Source organism: Anser anser, assembly GCF_964211835.1.
Source record: "Anser anser genome assembly, chromosome: Z".
Taxonomy (NCBI): Eukaryota; Metazoa; Chordata; class Aves; order Anseriformes; family Anatidae; genus Anser; species Anser anser.
The window spans coordinates 53,054,503-53,072,757 of NC_139723.1; the positions used below are offsets into that span (position 1 = coordinate 53,054,503).

Below are 18,255 nucleotides of genomic sequence, written 5' to 3' on the forward strand. Positions count from 1 at the left end.
CCATAAAATCATCCTGACAGCATATCAAGAAGTAGTGTATGGCATAAAATTAAAGGGCTGCCTTTTAATTAGAATTATCCTACTCACTACACAAATCACCTTAAGATGTTTACTATCATCATGAAAAACTTAAGTACACATTTTAAACTTAATGCCCATTAAAACGAGGTACTCTGCATGGATATTGAAATAAGAACATCTCACGAGCCCATTTTCCCATTAGAAATAAACAAAAATAAAGATAAATTAAAAAAAATAATCAATCTGTAAGGTAAATATTCCATGAAGGTAAATAAAGAAATACAGGGCTACTTCTTGAATAAATGCACTGCCTTCTAACTGGGGTTTTACTTTCAGGCTTCTATAACTGAATGGAAATCTGTCTCAAATACTAACACTACAGGCAAAAATAATGTTTGTATTTTAACCACAGCATGAAGTACAGGTTGTCAGAACTTTATCTGTATTTCTAATAGGTAATACTTATTCCCATGGACTGAGGACTTTTAAATTGACAGCTTTAAAAAGAAAAACACAGAACCTTGCAAGAGTAGCACTAGGTGGGCAGAACTGCAGAGACCTCAACATTTTGGCACACAGTGAGAACTACTGCCCAGACTTTATTGCCTTCCTTTAATACCTTTTCCACAATGCACAGGAAGAATCTGGCAACTAAGAATGCGATCCATAGATGCTATCATGCTACTGAGGAGGCTGCTTAATTTAGGGAGGAAGAATTCCACTGACAGCACAGCACGTTTATAACCAGGCAATCCATATTGTTTATATCCCAACAATCTCCAGGCTTCACAGAAGCACTTCATTCTATGTGGGAATGCATCATGCCCATTTGAAAGAGCACAGTCCTTTATTTCAAACTATTGGGAGGGAAGGCTGTGCTCAGTTCCCCTCCTTTACCCAGCAGGTCTGTCCTTGAATACTCCACCATTTACCTTCCTCACAATCTTCAAAGAAAAAGTTCCAGTAACCATACTACAGAGTTGAAGAAGAGTTTATCTGGTCTCTTCGGCTGAGGTTCTTCCACTCTGTTTCAGCATGAAGAACAGATAATTTGTCTGCCTGACTGTATTCCAGAATGTCAGAGAAGCAGAATAACAAATTTGTAAGCCAAAGTGAGGTTTTGAACAAGAAACATTGCAAATTAATTTTCAAGCTCTGCTAATACTAAAATGCTCCTCTATGTAAAGTTTCTGGGAGAGAAATACAGGTGAGAGGGCAGCTTAAAACAGATTTTATGATCCTGAATTTTGAAGTTCAGAACCCTGAGGAGACAGCTTTTCATAACCACAGAAAAGGCAAAAACAAACTTTTGTAAAACAGAGATGCAGAGTACAGTTACCTTGTACAATGCAGATAATGTTGTCACAAACCTTGGAATTTGAGTCCATTCAGTATGAAGTCTACAGCGAGCAATACTATGAGCTGAAAATATTTAGTGCTTCTGCTTCTTACAGTAAAGGCATTTTCAAAAGATGCTTATTAGTTAATCTCTCTGACTTCAAGATACCACTGTAGGCCCTTTCAGACATTTGCAAACATGCAATTTACTTTTGAGATGGCAGTGAAATGCAAGCTGACTACAGCATACCCACTGCTGTTTAACTTAGGCTACTTTTTTCTTTTATTATTATTCATGTGGACTTGCACTTATTTGCTTAAACCTTCCTATTCAAGAGCATTTATCACAAACTTTCCTTCATCACTGATTAAACACCTACACTTACAAGTACCATAAGACTTTTTTCTGTGGCGTCAATACGTTGTTTTCTCACTAGAGAGTATTGAGAGATCAATACATTAACTTAATTCTAATAAAAATTAAGCAATAATTAAAATATCTTCATTGATTGTCGTTAATAGATAGCATTCTCTGATAAAACCATCTCCAGGGCACAGTTACCTGTTTAAGGGTCTAAGCGCTTCCTTTTCAAATTTACAGATGGTAAATACACCCAATCAAATTATTTAAAGAGAGAAACTATTGCTTGCCTTGCTCCTCTTCCTTTCATCTCATAATTCCTATGTTAATAAGCCACTACATCACAAAAAGAAACAAAAGAAACAAACAAAAACAAGCAAACAAACAAAAACTTGTGTAAGTATTTTGAAGCAAAAAAATCTTTGTTTTAAAAGGGCTATTCAAACTTCCCAGTACATAGCACTTTCCATCTGAAGGCAATTCTGGCTAGGCCAATAAACACAGCTTGCAATACCTGACAATAGATTTCCTGTAGATCTCTTTGAGGGCACAAATGTCTACCTTGTTGGTCAATAATCAGTGTTTTGAGCTGATGAGCTTTGATGTTCCCTGTAGGAATTTTCTTTTGTACTTCATCTTTAATGCAGTGCTCTAACTTTCTAGCAATCAATGCTTTAAACACTTCTGCCTTTCAAGGGAAAAATAACAGAGAACACAGCTAAAAATTGTATGTCACTTATTCCTTTAAGGACCCCTATTATCCTGCAAGTGCCAATTATTTAAAGTTGGTTGCAGAAAATATTTAAAAAGACCTTTGATAGAAAACTTACAACAGGGTAAAGAATCATCTGGTCACCATACTTCTCTTCAGTGACAAGGGTTCTACCAAGAATGTCTTGGTCCAGAGCACACGCTCAGACAAGGTGGTGTATTGGGTTTATGTGGGAAGGTTTTGGTAGCAAGGGAGCTGCAGGGGTGGCCTCTGTGAGCAGAGCCCAGCAGCTGCCCCATGTCAGACCAGAGCCAGCTCCAGATGGCTTCAAAAGGGACCTGCTGTTGGACAGAGCTGAGCCAGCGAGCAACGCTGGTGGAGCCTCTCAGAGAGCAGATTGAAGAAAGGGAGAAAGAAACCTGTTGCACAACAGCAGTTGGGAGAGAGGAGTGAGAAGCAACCCTGCAGACCCCAGTATCAGTGCAGCAGGAGGGCAGGAGGTGCTCCAGGCAGGCAGCAGCAGTTCCCCTGCGGCCTGTGGAGAGGCCCCTGGTGGAGCAGGCTGTCCCCCTGCAGCCCATGGGTCCCACACGGAGCAGATCTCCACGCTGCAGCCCGTGGAGGAGCCCCCGGTGGAGCGGGAGGTCTGGTGGGAGCTGCTGACCACGGGGGACCCATGCTGGAACAGTCTGTTCCTGAAGGATGGACCCATGTGGGAGCAGATATTGAAGAGCAGTTCTGTGGGCAGCCCCCGCAGGCTCAGTTCAGGAAGGACGGCATCCCGTGGGAGGGACCCCACATGAAGCAGGGGCACGGAGTGACCGTGAGTGAGCCGTGGAGACAAAGCGTTAGGGACTGACTGCAGCCCCCCATTCACCTGCGCCACTCTTGGGGGGGACGTAGAAGAAGGTGCATACGGGGGAAGGTGTTTTTTGTTTGTTTCTCACTGCTCTATCTTGTTAGTAATAGGTAATAAATTACATTAATCTCCCTGTGCTGAGTTTGTTTTGCCCATGACAATAATTACTGCGTGATCTCCTTGTCCTTATCTAAGTCCCTGAGCCCTTTCCATTCTATTTACTCCCCCTTTCCCTTTGAGGAGGTGGGGTGATAGAGAGGCTATGTTGGAGTTCAGTAAAACTACCACACATGGTTACTACAAAACCAACTCAGTAGATGAAAAAAATACTGAAACTTTAGAGAGAACTGTCCAAACAGGGGGCCTGTTTACATGTGTTGATAGTGACAGGACAAGGGGGAATGGTTTTAAACTGAGACAGGGGAGATTTAGGTTAAAAATTAGTAGAAAGTTTTTCACTCACAGGGTGCTGAGGCCCTGGCACAGGCTGCCCAGGGAGGTTGTGGATGCCCCATCCCTGGAGGCATTCAAGGCCAGGCCGGATGCGGCTCTGGGCAGCCTGCTCTAGTGGCTGGCAACCCTGCCCAGAGCAGGGGGGTTGAAACTAGATGATCTTTAAGGCCCTTTTCAACCCAGGCCATTCTATGATTCTATGAACTGTAACTAGCATTTTATTAAAAGGAGCACAATTACAAGGCAGTAGGTTGAAAAATGTAAGACTCCTCAGCAACAGGTTTCACTCGACAAACGAACTAAAACTACCCTTAGCATTTAGATACAAGATAGGAAGTAGCTGCATAACACCGCTGTGATCTTCTAGCATGTTATTCTCTCTACGTAGCACACCATCTGGTGCCTTTCTCAGCTCTGGTATATTTCCCATTGTAGATTCACTTATTCTCAAAACCTGTTCTTAAGTCAAAAAGAATGGAGGATAGACAAAAAGAAGAAAGACATATTAAATGGTTACTGAGAATGTACAGATTTCTTACAGTAACGGTAACTCATCTTAACCTTATTTTCATGTTCATATAAGCCTTTTTCCACCTGCTGTTCAAACATCAGTCTCAAGCCAGACATAAATAGTACAAGGCATTGGCCTATTCAGCCTCCTCTGCAAAATGATGTTCAACATTTTGTTAATTCAGTACAAAAAAGTCACCACCTGAGAGGTTCCATCCCTCAAAAATGAAATTGCTTAGAATTTCAGTGTCTGTTAAGACTAACAGCAATAAACAGAAAGCATTACTTCAAGTTCTTTTTTAAGTTGTTCCTCTCGTTCAGCACTGCGTTCAAGTTCATTGACCTGATGCCTAAGCAGCTCAGACCAGTCATGTTCAAGCATCACATCTTTCACTTTTTCGCGTATATTTTGCAGCGCACTACTCTGCTCCTAGAAAAAAAAAAAAAAAAAGTGAAGATACTTTTCTTGAAAAAAAAAAGTATAACAGTAAAAGCTCAAAAGAGGAATGCTTTGTGGATAGAAACTGCATTAGAAACAGTTATTAAAATCTAACCAGTTAACACCTGTTAACAGAACCATTTGCCCAACAGTATATGTGCTCTTTCTTCACCACCAGCTAAAATGTGTTAGCTTGGAATCACTACGAATATGACATTCTGCAATCATACTAAGAACAGAGACAATTCCCCACAGGAAACCTTATTCTTTAAAGAGGAAAGGGCTACTCTTCCAATCTCTTCTCTCGCACTGCTGAATGGCAATGATGGGGAGGGAAGCAGCTAAGTGTATTTCATGAAAAGATATACAGGAAGTTCTACTTTGCTTTGGTTTTAATGATTAGAACTAGAAAACAGATCAGGCACTTTTAGGACAGTCTATGGGTTACTCCCATAGACTAATAATCTTTGGTTTTGCTAACCTTAGAAAGACTTCCTTTTGTTTAGAAACTGAATTATGTTAAACAATTACGTATAAGAACTACTAAGTAGTTCTTAGTAGTATAAAATAATCAAGCTATTCCCCACTTCGATTTCTGAATTCAGAAGTTGAGACAAGCTACAGGCTGGGATAATTACTAGTGCTACTGGACTCAGTAGCTCTGTGGAGTCACAGCTGCAAAATTCCACATTCATACCACACCTGGCTGGGAGGAAAGTAGCCAAATAATGAACCCCCAGTAGTCTAGCATATACTTAAGCTGGAGATCCCAGAAGTCTCAGAAAGAATAGCTTTGGTCTAGTGGACAGGAATAAGCTTTCCCATAACTGGGATCAGGAACGAGCCATAAATCCAGCGATTTAGTTGGAGAGCCTTTGGAGACCCAATTTGTTAAAATGGCTTCCTGTGAAAAACACAGATCACAGTAAGTCTTCCTGCTCATTTAATCCTATTCAATATCATGGCAAGAGACATTTTGTAAAAATACACCAAAGCTATTAAGCTGGTCTGCAAATTCTGCTATTACACTTACATCACATACTCTTGTTCCTAGAAATTACTAATCATAAGGCATCTCCCAAGCAGGGAGGAAAAGGAGAAGAAAATGAATTATTCATATAAAATGATTCTTTGGAAGACTGAAGTCTGACAGAACCATGTTTATACATGAAGATCAAAGAAATGCAAGTCCTTTCCTAAGTCTGGAAAGGGATTTTATACGTTCCTCTGGCTTGAAGGCAGACAGTTTTGACCACTCAAACATGACAGTAAGAGAATCATGACTACTCTAAGATGTGAAGTATTACCAATTGCTAATTGAAAATGTAAGCTTATTTTCTCTCTTCTTTCATGTGCAAGCACTATGGTATGATTTTTTTCAACCTCTGAAAAATTAACAAGGAACATGTGAATTGAGAATGGGAACCTAAAGCAAATCACAATATTGTAAAAATAATATACACAGAAACAAACTGTATTTAAACTAATCCCCTAACTTCTCCTGTTGTATCAATGCAATACATGGGTTTCCTCCAATGACATAAAAAAAAAAAATTTAATAATGTAATACATAACTATTCACACTCTCCCCACACTGAAAAGATAGAGAGATATTTCTCTCTTCAGGTACATCTGCAAGAACTTAAAAAAATAAACTGGGAAAAGCATGTGCAAGGTAAATAATGCCTAGTTTGTTGGAAAATAGTACATCAAAACTTAAAATCATTTTATAGTGGAAAGTAGTTAACTTCAGTCAGACTGCAATTGACTAGAATACATCGAGGCAGTTATACATGTCAACATTAGTTGTAGGATTTCAGAATCTTAGAGAAGTCTCGGAGCTTTTCTAGCTCCTATGCAGTACAAAACTTTGCCAGATTAACACAATAGTCAGCTGCACTTAAAAGGTACAAACATATTTCACTATGTAAAAACATACATGTATGCCTGCATGTCATGTGCACACTTACTATATGTATATGTCTATAAAAAACATTGCTGATGCAAAACTGTTTTTTATTATTTTTTTATATATATAAATGTGTCTATAAACAATGTGATTGCGCAAGTAGTTTGAAAAAACTCTGGAGTGCTTCTGGGAAGGAATACTATCTTCTGGCTAACCACAGGGTGATGCTATTGCACTTATTGTTGAACTCCAAAGCTTTCTTCTATTATGAAACAGATGGCATGCAAAGCACACCCTATAAAGCACACTACAGAACCTGTTATAAATAAGAGGGATTACTTTCCCTCCAGTTGACGTAATCTTTTTGGATTTCAGCAAAGCTTTCAATACTGTTTCTCAAAGTATCCTTCTGGACAAAACATCCGGCCAGCATACAGCTAGACAAGTACATAATATGATGGGTGAACAACTGGTTGATGGGTCAGGCTCAAAGGGTTTATTTAGTAAATGGGGTAATGTCAGGCTGGTGGCCAGTCACTGGTGGGGTTGTCCAGGGCTACATTTTAGGGCCTCTTCTCTTTAATGTTTTCATAAACGACTTGGAACTAGGACTGAAAGGTATGCTAGTTAAGATGGCAGATGACACTAAATTGGGAGGAGTCATTTAGTCCCCAGAGGGTAAAGAGGCTTTGCAGAGTGGTGTTGTTGACAAAATAGAGGGCTGGGCAATCACCAACTGCATGAAATTCAACAAGAGCAAGTGCCAGATTCTGCACCTGAGACATGGCAACCCTGGCTGTACGCACAGTCTGGGGTGACAAGAGGTTGGAGAACAGCCACACAGAAGGGGATGTGGGGGTTCTGGTCGACAACAAGTTGAACATGAGCCAGCAGCATGCCCTGGCAGCCAGGAGGGCCAACTGTACCCTGGGGTGCTTCAGGCATGGCATTGCTAGCTGGTCGAGGGAAGGGACTGTCCTGCTCTGCACTGGTGCAGCCTGACCTCGAGTACCACATGCAGGTTGGGGCACAGGAATATAAGAAAGGCATAAAACTATTAGCCTCCAAAGGAGAGCAACAATAATTGTAAGGGCCTAGAGGGCAAGAGGTGTGAAGTCCCTTGGTTTGCTCAGCCCAGAGCAGAGCAGGCTGAGGGGAGGCCTCATGGCGGCCTGCAGCTCCCTCACGAGGGGAGCGGAGGGGCAGGCGCTGAGCTCTGCTCTCTGGGGACAGCGACAGGACCCGAGGGAACTGCATGGAGCTGGGACAGGGGAGGGTCAGGCTGGGTGTTAGGGAAAGGTTCTGCACCCAGAAGGTGGTCGGGCACTGGGACAGGCTCCCCAGGGCAGTGGTCAAGGCAACGAGCCTGCTGGAGTTCAAGAAGCGTTTGGACAACGCTCTCAGACACATGGGCTGATTTTTGGGTGGTCCTGTGTGGCCCCAAGTACTGTAGTCAATGATCCTTGCGGGTCCCTTCCAACTCAGGATATTACTTGAATCTATGGTGACATATCTTAGAGACACATTTCAATAGGTTAACCTGACTTCATTTCCATGCTTACCTCAGGATGCTCATAGCTGAGTTCACAGTTACAGCTCATGAAGTGCAGCTTTTCCAAATGGGATTTGAGTACATACTCAGAATCTCATTAAACTTCATCTAGCTTTCATTTCATAACTTGGAATATCTTAGAAATATCTTTAAAACTTAAAACAGTTTACTTTTAGAGTGAACAATATTCTAGCTTTACTCCACTTACAAACGAAGCATCTGCCTCTGCAGATCACCTTTACTTCTGCATACACATCCGCTGACACAGAATACAATGTCCCAAGCAATCCACATCCTCTTTCAACCTTGGGCCAAACATCACTTAAGTTTGCATACCTTTCTAACACTGCTCTTTTTATATATCTTCTTTCCAGTATTAAAGTCATCGCATGTGACTCCTACAGAACACTGCAGAACTGAACACAAGTCCATTCAAAACCCTCCTCAACCTCACTCAGCCTAATGTTAACCAGAACTCGGAGCCAAAGCTCTACCTTAACCTGCTTTACTTGGCAACTTAAAAGAAACATTGTATCTAAAAATAGGTTTCTTCATAGCTTATAGCTAGTATTATTTTTTTTTACATACTGAGTTTCTGCAGGTTTGAAAAGGACCTTAGGGCATCACCTGCCAACCAAATCATGCTTTTCTCTGAAACCACCTCCTCCCTTGGTTTTCTCTATTTTTTGTTCAACTATTCATTTATTCCTCTTAGCTGCTCCTTCAGAGTATTGTTCAACATATCCACAGACATTGGAGGCACCACCTTTATCGTGGAGACCTCCCTTTTGCCCATCTATCAGAGAAAATCCAGTACTGTGGGATCCTTCTCCACAACCAAGACTCCTGACCATTAAGATAACAATACAGTGCAACTCCTTCTGCAGCACAACACAAATACACTACGTAGCCACACACTGCCTGGTTTCTGCTTCAGGTCTCATTGCACGTCTCTTTCCAGGTCCTGCCTTCAAAGAGTTGAAGAGAGAGTTCACAGTATTCTTAGAATACATGTAATTAAGGAGTTCTCTCTGCTCTGATTTTTTAAGAGCTGCTCCTACAGGTACAGTATAGAATCTGACAAACAGTATCACAATACAGTATAATAGGTTAGTTTGCTGTGAGAACTTAGCTTCCAAGATGCTCCAGACAAGGACTGTTTTGTGTCCCTTGAGAAGATTGTATGGCACTGCCCCAGGACTGGAGCTTACTGTGTGGGAAGAAAGCACAGCTAATTTTCCACTGCTTGACCAATGCCCAGCCCAGCTGAGTCAAGACTCCCACATCTTAAAGGAAGCTACAAAAGGATATGACAGGAAATATATATATATATAATATATTTTTTTTATATATATATATATATATATATATAAAGTATCTCTCATTAAATCACAGAATCACAGAATCGTCTAGGTTGGAAGAGACCTCCAAGATCATCTAGTCCAACCTCAGCCCTAACACTAACAAGTCCTACACTAAACCATATCACTAAGGGCTACATCTAAACGTCTTTTAAAGACCTCCAGGGATGGTGACTCAACCACTTCCCTGGGCAGTCCATTCCAATGCCTAACAACCCTTTCAGTAAAGAAGTTCTTCCTAACATCCAACCTAAACCTCCCCTGGCACAACTTTAACCCATTCCCCCTCATCCTGTCACCAGGCACGTGGGAGAATAGACCTCTCTACAGCCTCCTTTAAGGTACCTATAGAGAGTGATGAGGTCTCCCCTGAGCCTCCTCTTCTCCAGGCTAAACAACCCCAGCTCCCTCAGCCGCTCCTCATAAGACTTGTTCTCCAGACCCCTCACACCAGCTTCGTTGCCCTTCTCTGGACTCTCTCGAGCACCTCCATGTCCTTCTTGTAGAGAGGGGCCCAAAACTGAACACAGTACTCGAGGTGCGGCCTCACCAGAGCTGAGTACAAGGGGACAATCACTTCCCTAGCCCTGCTGGCCACACTGCTTCTTATGCAAGCCAGGATGCTGTTGGCCTTCTTGGCCACCTGAGCACACTGCTGGCTCATATTCAGCTGCCTATCAACCAGTACTCCCAGGTCCTTCTCTGCCAGGCAGCTTTCCAACCACTCTTCTCCCAGCCTGTAGCTCTGCTTGGGGTTGTTACGCCCCAGGTGCAGGACCCGGCTCTTGGCCTTGTTGAACTTCATGCAGTTGACCTCAGCCCATAGGTCCAGCCTATCCAGATCCTCCTGCAGAGCCTTCCTTCCCTCAAGCAGATCGACACACACACCTAACTTGGTGTCATCCGCAAACTTACTGAGGGTGCACTCGATCCCCTCATCCAGGTCATCGATAAAGTTATTAAAGAGGACCGGCCCCAGCACTGAGCCCTGGGGGACTCCACTAGTAACCGGCCTCCAACTGGATTTGGCTCCATTCACCACAACTCTTTGGGCCCGGCCATCCAGCCAGTTTTTAACCCAACAAAGCGTACGCCAGTCCAAGCCACGAGCAGTCAGTTTCATGAGGAGAATGTTGTGGGAAACGGTGTCAAAAGCCTTACTGAAGTCAAGGTAGACCACATCCACAGCCTTCCCCTCATCTACCAAGCGCGTCACTTGGTCATAGAAGGAGATCAGGTTCGTCAAGCAGGACCTACCTTTCATAAACCCATGCTGACTGAGCCTGATCGCCTGGTTGCCCTGCAAGTGCCGCGTGATGACATTCAAGATAATCTGCTCCATGAGCTTCCCTGGCACTGAGGTCAAGCTAACAGGCCTATAGTTCCCCGGGTCTACCCTCCGGCCCTTCTTGTAGATGGGCGTCACGTTTGCTAGCCGCCAGTCGACTGGGACCTCCCCTGATAGCCAGGAACTGCCGATAAATGATGGAAAGCGGCTTGGCCAGCTCCTTCGCCAGTTCGCTCAGTACCCTCGGGTGGATCCCATCCGGCCCCATCGACTTGTGTACATCCAAGTGTTGTAGCAGGTCGCCAACCATTTCCTCGTGGATAGCGAGGGCCACATCCTGCTCCCCATCCCCTTCCACCAGCTCAGGGTACCAGGTATCCAGAGAACAACTGGTTTTGCTGCTAAAGACTGAGGCAAAGAAAGCATTGAGCACCTCAGCCTTTTCCTCATCTTTTGTAACTAAGTTTCCCCCCGCACACAGTAAGTAGCAATCTGTTCTCTCCACATGTCATTCACATGACTAAATGGCTATCAACCTTCCTATAGAGCCTTTGCTCTACACTTCTTTAAAAGCATGAAGGATAACCATAGTTGACTACATGCTCACTTTCGCTCAAATGGTGTTATTACATTGCTGAGGCAAAAGGTAATTCAATTATCAATTATAAAGGTTAAAATGATTAAACTATAATTGTGTAATTATTAGGAAGCCTGTGGAACAGGTAAAGGTTGCATATGTTAACTCAGCACTTCCGCACCACTATATTACTAGATTTGTTTGAAACATAATTGGTTTGAATTGCTTAACTATGGAATAAGTACAAAAAATAATAAAAATATAAACGTATTTAGCATCTAAGGGATCTATGCATACCAGTGCAATCCAACTTCAAAAGTGACTTTCCAGAAATATTATGAAATGAATTACCTGAAGAATACAAATCCACAGTATAAAGAAGATTACATACCACCTCTTAACATTAAATGTGTTTTTTTTCCTAACCAAGCAGCAGAACTTCCAAGAATAGTCATTCTTCCCACTAATACTAAGCCTACAGAAAGAATAGATGTCAATGAAGTTTTAAACCATCATGTTCTTCATATGTTGCATCAACTGAATAACGTACAACAACATAGAAATCCCGTCATCACAGTGGGTTCCATGACAGTGCGTTGTCTCCTTACTGTACAAGTGATTTTCATGTTTAGAGGGTACTGTGCGTCAAACTAGGGAAGTCAAAAGGGAAACGGAGTCATAAACTGGGTCTTGGGCTTCCCTGATTCTGCTAACTCAGCTCTGAACCATAGTACAAGTGGGCCTCAACACCATAGTACACTGGTAGCTTGGTTTAGTTGCTAACATTAAGCCAGCTATAACGCAAAGCAAGGAAGACTGCAAAACAGTAAGCATAACTTTATACAGCTTTATATATTCTTCAGAAACGTGCTGCAATATTTATCTATTTGTGGGACTCTTTTTTCTCTACCAGGAAAAAAAAACAACGCACCACATAGACTTCTTCACCAAAAAAAGTTCCAAGCATCATCTAATGCAATTCATCTTTCCAACTATTAATACACCATACCTGCAAAACACTTTCCAGTTTCGTTCTCTCCTTAAGAAGCAATTCATATTCATCCTTGCATTTTCTGAGAATATCATCCTTTTCATTTGCAAGTCTTTGCTGTTGTTCTTTCCACTTCTGTTGAGCAATATGAAACGCTTTCTCAGTCTCTACCACTTTCTGCTGAAGTTTTTCATTCAATACTATTGTTTTCAGAAAAAGAGAAAGACAAGTACTACTGCTAAGCATGTTCAGAAAACAACAGTATAACATATGTTGGTTTATCTGTGTACTGTGATATTTTGTAGAACATTAGAACATTAACATTTTGAGCACTGGAGAACACCACTTCCTCAATAAAGAAAAAATAAAATTTTGAGTTTCTGTAGTATCTTTCACACAAGGACATAAGAATGCGTCACAGATTTTTATAAACTGAAATCCTTCTCCTCTTGGAAAAGACTGAAAACCTGAGATAACTCTTTCAAGTGAGGTCTTTATAGCACAGAGGACAATTTCAGATTTCTACAGTACTTGGCCAGCTAATTTCCATATTTCTATCTGATAGATGCTGGTCTCTAGCATTTAACTTTAAGCTCAGTTAAAGACAATTAAAACCTATAAAGACATGCACCTGCCTAATAAAAGGAACTATAGGAAAACCTATAGGAAAACCTACTGAGTGATGCTGTTGAGATGCTGGAAGAAAAAGATGACATTCGGAAGAACCCGAATGGCCTCAAGTGCTGGGCCTATGTGAGCCTTATGAAGTTCAACAAGGCCAAGTGCAATGTCCTGCACCTGAGTCAGGGCAATCCTACGCATGAATACAGGCTGGATGATGAGTAGGTAGACAGCAGCCATGCAGAGGACTTGGGGCAGTGGTGGATAAAAAACTGAACACAAACTGGCAAACCATATCCAGGGCTGCATCAAAAGAAGCGTGACAAGCAGGTTGAGGGAGGTGATTCTCCCCCTCTACTCAGCTCTTACGAGACCCCACCTGGAGCACTGCATTCAGCTCTGGGGCCCCCAACATAATAAGGACATGGACCTATTAAAACAGGTCCAGAGGAGGGCCACAAAGATGACCAGAGGGCTGGAGCACCTCTCCTGTGAAGACATGTTGGGTTGGGATTGTTTAGCATAGAGAAGAGAAGGCTACAGGGAGATCTCATTGCAGCTTCCAGTACTTAAAGGGGGCCTACACGAAAGCTGGGGAGGGACTCTTTGTCAGGGAGTGTTGTAATAAGACATGGGGTAATGGCTTTAAACTAAAAGAGAGGAGATTTAGATCTGATGGTAGGAAGAAATCCTTCACTCAGAGGGTGGCGAGGCACTGGCACAGGTTGCCCAGAGAAGCTGCGAATGCCCCATCCTTGGAGGTGTTCAAGGCCAAATTGCATGGGGCTTAGAGAAACCTGGTCTAGACGGTGGTGTCCTTGCCATATGGGCAGGGTTGGAACCAGATGGTGTTTAAGCTCCATTCCAATCCAAGCCATTCAATGATTCTACAAGCCAAGGCTGGTTAGGCTAGTAAGAAAAGGCTTGGCTTTTCCAAGGAAACTTAGTGCTGCCCCAAAGATTTAAACCTTCAGCCCTGCAAATGCCCTGAGATAGGGGAATATTGTATATGCTCTTCTGCAAAACCTTAAATGCTGTGGAAACCTTCATTACCTATGCCTACTAAGTGGTTTGACTAGGAACATGGTTTTATTTCACAAGCTGGCTTTTGGATGGAAGTATTTTCTATCAGGTTCTCACTTTTATGAACACAACTAAATGCACTGGCATTTCAGTGATCACCACTTTCTAACAGTTTTTTATTTCAAATTCATCTGAGTTTTCTGAAAATTCTTCCCACCTGAAGAAGAGCAAAACAAACAAAAGAGGCACATTAAGACAACATAGAGAATCAGTGGACAAAACAATGAGAAAGGACTGTAAGATGGCAGAAAATCAAGACTCACTGAGAACAGTAGAAAAACAATTTGGAGGAAATACTGAGGAGGCCTACAGGCCACAAACAAGCCCTTCTCTCCAAGCTGCTAAATCACAGAATCACAGAATTGTAGGGGTTGGAAGGGACCTCAAGAGACCATCAGGTCCAACCCCCCTGCCAAAGCAGGTTCCCTAGAGCAGGCTGCCCAGGTAGGCGTCCAGACGGGCCTTGAATATCTCCAGAGAAGGAGACTCCACCACCTCCCCGGGCAGCCTGTTCCAGTGCTCCGTCACCCTCACCATGAAGAAATTCTTTCGCGTGTTGGTGCGGAACTTCCTGTGCTCCATCTTGTGGCCATTGCCCCTTGTCCTGTCCCCACAAACCACTGAAAAGCGGTTGGCCAAATCCCTCTCTCTCCCACACCTCAGGTATTTATACACATTGATGAGATCCCCTCCCAGTCTTCTTTTCACCAGGCTGAACAGACCAAGGTCTCTCAGCCTTTCCTCATAGGGGAGATGCTCCAGGCCCTGTATCATCTTTGTGGCCCTCCGCTGGACTCTTCCCAGGAGTTCCCTGTATTTTTTGTACCGGGGAGCCCAGAACTGGACACAGTACTCCAGGTGAGGCCTGACCAGGGCAGAGCAGAGAGGGAGGATCACCTCCCTTGACCTGCTGGCCACACTCCTTTTAATGCACACCAGGATCCCATTGGCCCTCTTGGCCACCAGGGCACACTGCTGGCTCATGGCCAACCTGTCGTCCACCAGGACCCCCAGGTCCTTCTCCACAGAGCTCCTCTCCAGCAGGTCACCCCCCAGCCTGTACTGATACATGCGGTTGTTCCTTCCCACATGCAGGACTCTACACTTGCTCTTGTTAAACCTCATTTGGTTACTTCCTGCCCACCTCTCCAGCCTGTCCAGGTCTCGCTGAATGGCGGCACAACCTTCTGGCATGTCAGCCACTCCTCCCAGCTTTGTGTCATCGGCGTACTTGCTGAGGGCGGACACTACTCCCTCATCAAGGTCGTTGATGAAGATGTTGAACAGGACCAGACCCAGCACCGACCCCTGGGGAACGCCGCTAGTCACAGGTCTCCAGCCAGACTCTGCGCCGCTGATCACCACCCTCTGAGCTTGGCCAGTCAGCCAGTTCTCAGCCCACCCTACTGTCCACTCCTCTATCCCACACTTTCTCAGCTTTGCTATCAGGGTGCCATGGGAGACAGTATCAAAAGCCTTGCTAAAGTCAAGGTAGATGACATCCACTGCTCTCCCCCCATCTACCCAGCTGGTGATGTCATCACAGAAGGCAACGAGGTTGGTCGAGCACAACTTCCCCTTGGTGAATCCATGCTGACTACTCCTCATAACCTTCTCCTCTTCCAATTGCTTGGAGATAGCATCCAGAACAAGCTGTTCCAACACCTTTCCAGGGACAGAGGTGAGACTGACTGGCCTGTAGTTTCCCAGATCCTCTTTCTTGCCCTTCTTGAAGACCAGAGTGACATTGGCTATCCTCCAGTCTTCAGGCACCTCTCCTGTTCTCCAGGACCTTTCAAAGATGATTGAGAGCAGTCCGACGATCACCTCTGCCAACTCCCTTAGCACACGTGGATGCATCCCATCGGGGCCCATGGATTTGTGTGCGTTGAGCCCACTCAGACGCTCCCGAACCACTCCCTCGTCAACCTCCCTCGCCCTCCATTTCCCAGATCCTTTCTCCTCCCTCCAGGGTCCAGGAGTCCTGGGGGGGGGAGTCCTTGAAGCAAAGACTGAAGCAAAGAAAGCATTCAGTATCTCTGCCTTCTCGGCGTCTCCCGTTACCAGGACACCCCCCTCGTTCAGCAAGGTACCCACATTATCCCTAGTCTTCCTTTTACTGTTTACATACTTAAAAAAAAACTTCTTATTATCCTTTATCTCTTCTGCAAGCTTCATCTCTAGGTGCTCTTTAGCCTTCCTCGTCGCGTCCCTGCAGGCCCTGACAACACTTCTATACTCCTCCCAAGAGGACAGGCCCTTTCTCCACATTTCATAGACCTTCCTCTTCCTTTTGATCTTGTCGATGAGCTCCTTGCTCATCCACGCAGGTTTCGTGCCCCCCTTCCCTGATTTCCTACTCTTAGGGATACACCGATCCGGAGCTTGGAAGAAGTGCTGTTTAAACGTTGCCCAGCTCTCACAAGCACTCTTGCCTTCTAGCAACCTAGCCCATGAGATACCCCCAAGCAAGTCCCGGAAGAGGTCGAAGTTGGCTCTTCGGAAGTCCAGGGTGGCAATCCTGCTTATTGCCTTACTTCTTCCACCAAGTCCTGTCTTGAATTCCAGCATCTCATGGTTGCTGCATCCCAAGCTGCCCCCAGCCTTCACATCCCTAACAAGCCCATCCCTGTTGGTAAGGACAAGGTCTAGAAGCACCCCCCACCTCGTCAGCTCCTCCACCACCTGCGTCAGAAAATTATCTTCAACTCATTGTAGGAACCGTTTGGACTGCGCATGCCTGGCCGAGTTGCTTACCCAACAGATGCCTGGATATTTGAAGTCCCCCATGAAAACCAGTGCCCAGGATCGCGAGGCTACTACCAGCTGCTTGTAGACGGCCTCATCGACCTCCTCCTCCTCCTGATCTGGTGACCTGTAGTACACCCCCACAACAGTGTCCCCCATACCAGCCCACCCCTTAATTCTCACCCACAAGCTCTCCACTTGTCCTTTGCCGTCCCCCAGGTGGAGCTGGTTACACTCTAATTGCTCCCTCACATAAAGGGCAACCCCACCCCCGTGCTTCCCCAGCCTGTCTTTCCTAAAGAGGACATAGCCCTCCATGACAGCTTTCCAGTCATGCGAGCTGTCCCACCACATCTCTGTGATCACGATGAGACCGTGGCCCTGTGACCAAACACAGATCTCGAGCTCATCCTGTTTATTTCCCATGCTTTGCACACTGGTATACAGTGCCAGATGGGGACACACCACAGCACCAAATAACTGAATAAAGCTCCAAGTGACCAAGGAAAACAAGTAGTAAACCAAAAACAGCAAAAGAACTGTGAAGCAACTTCATAATTATTTGACTTCTTCAGTGGCCGTTGCAGAGGAAAAAAAAAGCAGTTTGGGGAGTTTCAACCAATTTAATTCACTGACAATTAACAGACTACTAAACAGTGTTCCTTCCAATACCAGAAACAAACTAATATACTGACGCACAGAAAACGCCCCTTGTTTCTGCAAAATCTCTCTTACCTCCTTTTTGCTCTCCAGTCCTCTCACTGCATATTGCAATCAGTCCATTTGCTGAGGTGATGGGCAGTGCAGGAGATCAGGGTCAGTGCACTGTGATTCCTCCACCAGTGGTAGTCCCTTTTGAGTCCTACCTCTGTCTCTGCTTGGGCCATCACTGCTTTGGCCCCAGCCCTACTCTGTTCCTGCCTCTCCTTCCTTCTTCTTCTCTAGCCACCTCTCCCTCCTGCTGCTCTGGTGCTGTTTCTTTTTTCTTCTTTTTGCTTCCTCGCTGTATTTACCACCCTTTCTGGGCTACTTTTCCACAGAAGTACCACATACTTGCTGGTGGGCATGCTTTCCTGCTTGCTGGGTTCATCAGCTGTGGAGCTGACTAGAACATACCTCCTCCTGCACAGGTAACCAACAGCCCCATGCCCACCGTAGCAGCCAACAAATACAGCTTTTTCTAAATCATAAAGTATGTAACAACGTGAGATTTTAATTATTTTAAAATGCACATGCATACTGATCACTTCTAAAGCAGAACAGACTCAAAAACTGTCATGCAAATTAGCAATAATATGAACATGTAAAAGATAGCCTTCTTTTATGTAAGAAAGTAACACTTCTTGCAATAGTAGGGGAATCCTTAAAAAAGCCTTCTTCCATTTTGCAATCCCCAAAAAACAATGTTTTACTTTGCCTTTTATTCTCCAGA

At 44.2% G+C, this 18,255-nt stretch overlaps 1 protein-coding gene across 6 annotated transcripts in view; it reads right to left on the reverse strand.

The window, feature by feature from the left end:
- CCDC171 (coiled-coil domain containing 171) overlaps positions 1-18,255 on the reverse strand; it is a 171,289-nt gene that overhangs the window by 144,269 nt on the left and 8,765 nt on the right. For all 6 annotated transcript variants that reach the window (XM_083816338.1, XM_083816336.1, XM_083816340.1 and 3 more), the window contains exons 5-6: positions 12,390-12,571; positions 4,541-4,684 (exon numbers count right to left, since the gene is read on the reverse strand). In XM_083816338.1, coding sequence (XP_083672464.1) covers positions 4,541-4,684; positions 12,390-12,571 — 326 coding nt within the window. The remainder of the gene's footprint in view (positions 1-4,540; positions 4,685-12,389; positions 12,572-18,255) is intronic.